At 43.8% G+C, this 9,809-nt stretch overlaps 1 protein-coding gene across 1 annotated transcript in view; it reads right to left on the reverse strand.

The window, feature by feature from the left end:
- The window catches only part of LOC132781973 (syntaxin-binding protein 4-like), a 90,946-nt gene extending 81,499 nt beyond the window's left edge, over positions 1 to 9,447 (reverse strand). The window contains exon 1 of the mRNA XM_060786576.2: positions 8,684 to 9,447. Coding sequence (XP_060642559.1) covers positions 8,684 to 8,748 — 65 coding nt within the window. The 5' untranslated portion in view covers positions 8,749 to 9,447. The remainder of the gene's footprint in view (positions 1 to 8,683) is intronic.
- Positions 9,448 to 9,809: the final 362 nt, after the last annotated feature.

Raw genomic sequence — 9,809 nt, forward strand, 5'->3', positions numbered from 1 at the left:
GAACATCAGGAAGAACTTCCTAACTGTGAGAGAGAGCTGTTCAGCAGTAGAACTCTCTGCAGAACTCTCTGCTTTTCAACAGAGGCTGGATGGCCATCTGTTGGGGGTGCTTTGAATGTGATTTTCTTGCTTCTTGGCAGGGGATTGGACTGGATGGCCCATGAGTTCTCTTCCAACTCTAGGATTCTATGATTCGATGCATAGAACCATCTTCCACAGCAGTTGCTGGACCACATGTACAGCAGGGATGGTATTGCAGCTTCTGGCCACTGGGAGAGCATGCTTCCAAACAAAAACTTTGCTAGGTCTTACTTTTGGGGGAGGTTTAACAATTCAGCAAAACCTCTACTAGGTCTTATTTTCAGTGGAGGTTTTATTTTGGGAGGAGGGAATGGTATGTCGCTTGTGCATTTAAAAATGTAGTTCAGACCCTCAAAGATGATGCAATAAAAAGAGGCGTAGGAGAAAATATATTTTTCAGTTCTTACTCTCTATAATGTTAGAAAACAATTTCTTATAGCTATGCTCCCCTGGGAATGACTGAATTAATCATGTTTTTCTAGGGTGACTTTCATCTGCTTTCTGTCTCTGAAAAGGAGCAGAACATTTCCCATTGCTGTCCCTCTTTTCCTTCTGTGTTTACAAAGTCAGCCTACCGTATATACACCTACTTATAAGTAAGAACAACAGAGAACCAGTACATAGGCTTACCAGTACATAGGGAGATACTGGATGGATTGCAGCCTTAAAGACAAGAGGTGCATGTTGGAAAATGTTACAGCAATATGAGCACAGCTTGCTGGAAATGTAAGGAAAAGAAGGGTCATATTTCCACATGTGGTGGACATGTGACAGAGTGAAAATGTTTTGGAAAGGAATACAGAAAGAAATTCAAAAAATCTTAGAGATACAGATACCCTGGAATTCCAGAAATATTTTTTATCAGGAATACATGAGATGGAACTAGAAAAAAATACAGACAGATTACTATTTTTGATTACCATGGCAGCGAGAATATGTTATGCGAAAATGTGGAAACAAAAAGAAATACCTGAAGAAGACGAATGAATGGCGAAGATATTAGAGCTCAGAAATATGGATAGGCTCACTTTCCTCGTGTCAAAGAATAAAGGAATAAAAGTGAAGGAAACAGATTGGAAAAAAGTCACTGACTACTTTAAACACAGAAACAAGAAGACTTTGATTTAGTAAAAAAGAAATGGGCAATATAAAAAGGAAGAGCGAAAGAATAGAGGGAGAGAAGATAACAAGAAGGAGGAGGAGGAGGAGAAGGGAAAGGAAGAAGAAAAGAAAAGGAAAAGACTTCAGGAAGATACCTGGAGGCCAAAATCTATACTGTTTTATTCTTGCATCACTATAAAATTTTAACTATAAATTCAATAAAGATTATTTTTTAAAAAGACAAGGGGTGCATCTACACTGTAAAAATTTGACACCATCCTTCTTCTCCATGTATCATTACAGCCAAAGATCAACATCTCCGGCCCATCCTCTGTTCGGATATCAGCCAGCATGCCAATGCCTTAAATCAAGAAACAAATTTCTAAGATCTACAGAGATATTCACAGGAACACCTCAGCATGCGAGAGTCCAAAAGTGACAGCCTAAAATCCAGAAGCGTAAGAAATCACTTCCTAGGATCTACAGAGACGCTCACAGGAACACCTCAACAAGCAAAAGTCCAAAAGTGGCAGGCTAGAACCCAGAACCTCAATCAGTGGCTGAGACCGGATGAGAAATTCCCTCCTGAACACACAGAAGAGTGGACGATCTGGAAGGCACCGAACAGGCTGCGCTCTGGCACCACAAGATGCAGCGCTAACCTTAAGAAATGGGGCCACAAAGTGGAGTCCACAACATGCAAGTGTGGAGAAGAGCAAACCACAGACCATCGACTATAATGCACAATGGAGGACCTTCTCACAACAACACCAGAGGCACTCCAATGGCCAGCTTCTGGTCAAAGGAAATTTAGTATAATGCTAAGTTTTTAACTTTGTTTATGGTTCTTATGTACATCATAACTGTATTCTCAATTCACTTCTGACACAATAAAGAAAATAAATACACCCAAAGATGTTATTTATTTTCTGATAAAATAACGTGGCTGCCTCTTGGCATTCTCCCACTGTAATACCTCATTGCGTAGTTGGTAGGCGTGGGCTGCTGCTCCGTTGCCTCGGGCAGCAAAAGGAATGGGGCTGGTTCCAGCCAAGAGTCCCCTCCCTCTTCCTCTTCCCTGCCCCCCATCCCTTCCCCAAACTCTCTAACAAATTAATCTTTTAATCAGTCCCTGACTTGGGCCATATTTATCAAAGTGATGGGGGCCGCATTATCTGGCCCGCCATCTGTTGGCTTCCCTTTCCAAAGCTGGCTTGCTGGACCAAATCCTAATAAAAAAGTGTAAGGACAGCTGAACATCGGGCCGCACAGCTGGCCCTTTTTCACACGCAGGGCCCGCTTTGGCCATGGAGGCCGGCTTTCGCCCCGGACGGGTGGAAGGAGTGCTCCCCGCGGCTGCGTCACCAGAACTAATCGTCCCCCATATTGGAGCACAAACAGAGCATCCTCCCGGGAGGCCTGCCATATCCGCTTCTACTCCTCTAGTTTTCCATCTTGGACGTAGAGTAGACAGCATCTGAAGGGGACAAGCGGGAGGCATGTGGCTCTGGCAGAGGGCCCACCATTAGCAGGTCCATGTGCATTGTTTTATTTGGGGCAGCCCTCTCTTTTGAAACTGTCAAAAGAAGGGAAGTGTGGCCCTATTGGAAGGCATCCTTGCTTTGATTCAAGTGTGGCTGAGCAACAAAGCACCACGGAGGACCCATCTATACTGCCATATAGCCACTTGGAGAGCAAAACATTATTATTATTCTTATTTGAAAAACAACAAGATTAGTACCCAGCAAACAAGGTCACTCTGCTAGCTGTTGCATTGGATCATACGTTGGACACTGTCCAAGTGTCTACGACTGTGTGATGTATTGGTGAATAATGCATGCAGATCCCAGTAGGGTGGCCTTTTACAGCTGACATATGGTAATTTTGTCAGTGCCGATTGTGTTTAAATGCATGCCAAGGTCTTTAGGCACTGCACCCAGTGTGCCAATCATCACTGGGACCACCTTGACTGGCTTGTGTCAGACTCTTTGCAGTTCAATCTTTAAATCCTCATATTGTGTCAGCTTTTCCAGTTGTTACTCTTCAATCCTGCTGTCACCTGGGAGTGCAACATCGACAATCCATACTTTGTTTTTTAACACGATCGTGATATCAGGAGTATTGTGCTCCAAAACTCTGTCAGTCTGAATTTGGAAGTCCCAGAGGAGTTTGACGTGTTTATTTTCTGTAACTTTTTTCAGGCTTGTGATCCCACCAGTTCTTTGTCGCAGGCAGATGGTATTTGTGACACAAGTTCCAGTGAATCATCTGAGCAATGGTATTATACCTCTGCTTGTAGTCTGTCTGAGCGATCTTCTTGCAGCAGCTGAGGATGTGATCTGTTGTTTCATCTGACTCCTTGTGGAGTCTGCACTTATTATTATTATTATTATTATTATTATTATTATGTGTAAACCGCTTTGAGTCCCCCTAGGGGTGAGAAAAGCGGTATATAAATACTGTAAATAATAAAATAAACTATTATTATGATTATTATTCACATTGAACTGCTTTATATGAGTCCACTTTGCCATATAATGCTGTCCAGTGTGGTTGAACTGCATTAAGAAATTTTATTATATAGCAGGGCAGATGGGGCCAGAGGAAAAGGATCTCCATGGGTGCATCTACAGCAGGCTTCGGCAAACTTTGGACTTCAACTCTCACAATTTGGACTTCAACTCTCACAATTCCTAACAGCCTCAAGAAAGGGTCTGGGGCTGTTAGGAATTGTGGGAACTGAAGACCAAATCACTTTGCCCATGCCTGGTCTATACTGTAGAATTAAAGCAGTCTAACTTCCATGGCTAGTTATAGTTTTGCAAGGTCTTTAGCCTTTTCCGTCAAAAAGGACTGCAAAAATACAGCTCCCAGAATTACGCAGCATTGAGCCATGGCAGTTAAAGTGGTGTCCACAGTGTAAGTGCATCCTGGGGTTGCCAGGTTGTAAACAGGCCAACCTTTCACTGTCTTTCCCTCTGAGGTGTGCCTCTATTTGATAGAAAGGAGAGCTATTAGAGAGATGGGCCAAAACTAACAAAATGAAGTTCAACAGTGACAAATGCAAGATACTCCACTTAGGCAGAAAAAATGAAAGGCAAAGATACAGAATGGGGGACACGTGACTCAAGAGCAGTATGTGTAAAAAAGATCTTAAACAAGACAAACATGAGCCAACAATGTGATGCAGCCGCAAAAAAGGACAATGGGATTTTGGCCTGAATCAATAGGAATATAGTGTCTAGATCCAGGGAAGTCATGCTACCCTTCTATTCTGCCTTGGTTAGACCACACCTGGAATACTGTGTCCAATTCTGGGCACCACAATTGAAGAGAGATATTGACAAGCTGAATGTGTCCAGAGGAGGGCAACTAAAATGATCAAGGGTCTGGAGAACAAACCCTATGAGGAGTGGCTTAAAGAGCTGAGCATGTTTGGCCTGAAGAAGAGAAGGCTGAGAGGAGACATGATAGCCATGTATCAGGATGTGAGAGGAAGTCATAGGGAGGAGGGAGCAAGCTTGTTTTCTGCTGTCCTGGAGACTAGGACGTGGAGCAATGGCTTCAAACTACAAGAAAGGAGATTCCATCTGAACATGAGGAAGAACTTCCTGACTGTGAGAGCTGTTCAGCAGTGGAACTCTCTGCCCAGGAGTGTGGTGGAGGCTTCTTCTTTGGAGGCTTTTAAACAGAGGCTGGATGGCCATCTGTCAGGGGTGCTTTGAATAAAATTTTCCTGCTTCTTGGCAGGGGTTGGACTGGATGGCCCATGAGGTCTCTTCCAACTCTATGACTTTATTATTCTAATTTGAAGTCATAAAAGAAAAAAGATTCTATGTTATATGGAACCATAATCTCGAAGCAATGAAACAAATAAATGCTTTCTTTAATTTGGGGTTTTTCCAGTTTCACAGGTGATCTGCACCACTAGGATTACCATCACCTTCCTTTGAGACTGAGAGAGTGACTAAAGCCACCTATTGGCTTCCATGGCTGAACATGGATTTGAAACTTGGTCTTCTTGAGTCAAGCATGCAAACCACTACGGCATCATGCTGGGTAAAACAGTGCACATTAACATATGCAAATTTTTTGCAGCAATGTGCGCTCTCATTTCCTTTCTTTCTAGTGCATTTCGTCCTGCTTGCATCCACTCAAAATCTATCGCCATCAGATTATATTGGTCAAATTAACTGCCACATCCATGATTAATTCAAGATTAAAAGAGAGGAAATCTACACAAATCTAGGGATGCTCAAGGCCTTTTGTATAAACAGGCAATACCCAACTTACAAATATCTGACTTACAAGCGACTCATAGTTACAAACAGTGGTGAGATAACAGGAAGTAAGAGACACCTCCTCCTTGGAAGGGAAATTCACTCCTGGAGGAGTTATTATTATGGGAAAAAGGGGATCTCAACGGAAGCGTTCTCTCCAACCCTTGTTTCCACAACAAGCCAAATTTTTGAAAATCCAGTTCTCGCAGAGACAGAAAATCTGGTGAATTAGCCACTTTGATTAGCATTAAACGGCCTTGCAGTTTCAAAGCCTGGCTGGTTGCTGCCTGGGGGCCAATTGCAACATTCACACTTGCCTCAAACAAACAAGGGTTCTTTCTCCCACCCTGAACATTCCACAGATATATAAACCTCAGTTGCCTAGTTTCCAACAGACCTCACAACCAATGAGGATGCCTGCCATAGATATGGGCGAAATGTCAGGAGAGAATGCTTCTGGAACATGGCCATACACCCCGGAAAATGCACAGCAGCTCAATGACTGTGGCCATGAAAGCCTTCAAAAACACCCTGGACATTAACTGGTTGCCTAAAAGTTGCCAGAGTCTTTGTGCAGCTCTGTTGAAAAGTTGTAGACTTTGATGCCCCGGTTTGTCTAACAGAGCGTCAGGAATCCATTTCTGATTCATGATAAGCTCTCCTTTCCTAAGGTCAGAAAGATATTTCCAAACATTGAAGAACCTAAAGTTTTTTCATGAGGTCCCATCATCAACAGTACCATTTAATGCTAATCGATTCAATAAGCATCAATTCGATCACCAGAATAGTCCATACACTGATCGGCTATCACCATTAGGTAGCTAAGGTTCCCAGGTGAAATAAGGGACAAGGCTTAAAGGCAAGTCCCCCTATTGATGTTGTAAACCTTTAGCCCAAATTTGTCACTTTCACACAAGTAACGGTGTTTGTGCATGCTCCCGATTTAGTCTGCATTAAATGCAACACAGACACAGGCTCATTGAGTCAGGCTTTATACTCCAAGCCCAGTGGCGAGTACATAAAATATACACAACATGGGAGGAGCTTCCTCACTCACATTTGCGGAGATATATAAATAGAGAAGCCAACGCAATGGTCGTATGATGGAAAGTCAATGTCTACAAAAACAATATACTGTAGGCTTCCACCAACAGTTGGATTGTTTCCACCTAAATTGCATAATAATAATAATAATAATAATAATAATAATAATAATAATAGCTGACACGATATGAGGATTTAAAGACCGAACTGCAGACTCTGGCACAAGCCAGTCAAGGTGGTCCCAGTGGTGATCGGCACACTGGGTGAAGTGCCTAAAGACCTTGGCCTGCACTTAAACACAATTGGAACTGACAAGAATACCATCTGTCAGCTGCAAAAGGCCACCTTACTGGGATCTGCGCACATCATTCGCCGATACACTTGGGAAGTGTCCAGCGTGGATCCAATACAACAGCCAGTAGAGTAATCTTGTCTGCTGTGGACTCATCTTGTTGCATTTCAAATAATAATAATAATAATCATCATCATCATCATCATCATCCATCAAGAATTAAGGCCACTGAGCACACAAAGCATATTCTCCCTGTTCCCAATCATAGTTGGAGTTTATTTGCAGAAACCTTATGTTAGATGAAGGGTACACAGAGGCACAACATGGAGACATGCAGAAAAGGGGGAAAGGGTACTATGTAAAATTCATAGCACCCACAGCACCTTGCCTAAAGTTTCCTGCACAGGATTGTCAGAACCATAGACTACTAGATATATGATCACAGTAGGTTCTCATCTTCTCAGGCAACTAGCTGCCACCTTTCAAAACATTGTCTTGAATCTGTATTTCCTCCCAGATTCAGGCACGGAACTCCAAACACAAATCCTCTTTCCCACTGCCCCTTAGACACTATTATCTGGAGTTTTTAAAACTTGGGTAGCCCTCTAAATAGACTGCTTGTCCTTAGTGATCCAATCCATCAGGAGTTATGGGTTCAGTACAATGTGAATGCTCAGATATCATATATGCATACATGCCATTCACAGCAGCATGGGCCAAGAACTTCGGAGTGCATTTATGAATCCAAAATTGACATCAGCAGAATCTCAGAAGAAGGCAGCTGAGAAGTCTTCTAAAAATAATCATGGCAAAAAGGTCCAGAGGAGAGATGTTCTGGTGAGAAACTCTGAACCAAACTCCTGCTTTTCAGTTTTGTGATGGCCATGTGGGCCTTCTTCTACTTAGGAGACAATGCTTTGCTTCACTTTTCCAAAGATATGCAGTGGTCTCCTTCTCTGTGAGGGGAGCTAAATAGAAGCTGGATGGCCACCTGCCAGGAAGGCTTAGATTGCGTCTATCGCCTGGCCTTGGGGTCTCTTCCAACACTTGGATTCTCTGAGTTGCTGTGAGTTTTCCAGGCTGTATGGCCATGTTCCAGAAGCATCCTCTTCTGACGTTTCACCCACATCTATAGCAGGCTGACTCAGAGGTTGTGAGGTCTGTTGGAAACATCCATAGAGGTGGATGAAACGTCAGAAAAGAATGCTTCTGGAACATGGCATACAGCCTGGAAAACTCACAGCAACCCAGTGATTCCTGCCATGAAAGCCTTCGACAACACAATGAATAGATGCATTGAATCAACTGATTTAACTGTTAACCAATGGGTTGCTGTGAGGTTTCCCAGCTGTTTGACCATGTTCCAGAAGCATTCTATTCTGACATTTCACCCACATCTATGGCGGGCATCCTCAGAGGTTGTGAGGTATGATGAGGATGTCTGCCATAGATATGGGCAAAACGTCAGGAGGGAATGCTTCTGGAACATGGCCATACAGCCCAGAAAACTCACAGCATCTAGTGATTCTGGCCATGAAAGCCTTCAACAACACTAGGATTCTTGCTTGAGCATTTGTCCTGTCTCTGGAGCAACCAAGGGGCTTTGTCTCACCATCTTGGAAACACTAATCTGACCCTTTGGCGTGCATATATCACAATTCCCATTTCCTTTCCTAATTTTAAGACTGTACTAAGAACTCCTAACATAGTAAACACCTCATGAAGAATACATCATCTTACCAATGTAAACCACACACACACAGAGAGATGCTGTTTCTGCACATGCTTTAGAGAACACTCTTCCACCCCATCCCTTTCAATGCCAAATACCCCCAAACCGCCGTCTTTCTGTTCCAGACCTGGGCCCCTCACCATCCCTTCTTACCAATAGATGAGAGAGAGTCCGTCAAAGCGTTCCAGTTCCCTGCCAGTCGACTTGAGATAGGACATTCTCTTCCCGGCTCCTTTTCAAAAGAAATATTATTCCCTGCAGTGATGGAACGGAATCCCGTCGCTCGGCCACAGAGCCATGTGTCCTCGCTGAATCACAAGTGCCCTTCTCTTGGGAAGATCCAAACCCCCGTCGGAATAATCGTCGCCACGCTTGACTAGGGATGGGATGCCACGCTCTGCAATTCTTCTGTGCTTTTTTGAGGGAGACGATGCCCTTCAGTCTCCGCACAACTGCTGGCCAAGGTTGCCGGGTGTCGCTGCCTCGACCGGCCTGCTTCACTCTGGCAAGCTTTCCGAACACAGCGTGCTAGGAACAGATGTTGCAACTCTTGGTTAATCCTAAGTGGCAGGTCTGTCAAGGGCAGAGTTATGCCCAAGGGCTTCCAGGGTTTTAGCTCAGTCTCCAGACAGGAGGATGGAGGGGGGCGAAACCACCCAGCCGGATCCTAGGCATCCCCAGCATCCTTTTTTTGCTCAAGTGGGGGAGATGTTCCCAGAAAACCAAAGATCCATTGCTCCAAGGAGCTGTCCACGAATATGCCTTGAGCTTCAAGAACTGGGCCAAAGCTCTTTAAGAGGAGGCCTTTTGGAAAGCTAGGCGGATGCAATTAAATGGCCCAAACGGGTGCCCAATCTTGGCATCCCCGGCCACGTTTTCAGCATTACAGATGCCGCCGATGAAGCTTGCCCTTCCTCCCACTCAGTTGATAAAAGATCCCTTGCTCAAGAGCGCAGATCAAGGAAAAGAAGATTTTAGGGTTTTATTTAGCCTGTAAACAGTACAAAGATCCTGCTTGCCCATTTGGGGAGGGAAGGAGGGGAGGGGAAAAGCATATGGAAGAAGAAGGAAAGATTTCCCCTCAAGCTTTGGAACACTAAAGGTGCCCACAACCCCTTTCAAAAAATAAAATCAAATGCGTGCGTTTTTTAAAAAATATTCATCTCAACATGACCGATGAAAATTCAGCTTCAAAAAATAAGAGGTTAAAGGCCATGTTTCAAAAATCAAATTGCCTCCTCCATCCTTCTGCAAAAATTTCAGGCTGGAACATAAGAGA

The sequence above is a fragment of the Anolis sagrei genome, chromosome X, assembly GCF_037176765.1.
Source record: "Anolis sagrei isolate rAnoSag1 chromosome X, rAnoSag1.mat, whole genome shotgun sequence".
Classification (NCBI taxonomy): domain Eukaryota; kingdom Metazoa; phylum Chordata; class Lepidosauria; order Squamata; family Dactyloidae; genus Anolis; species Anolis sagrei.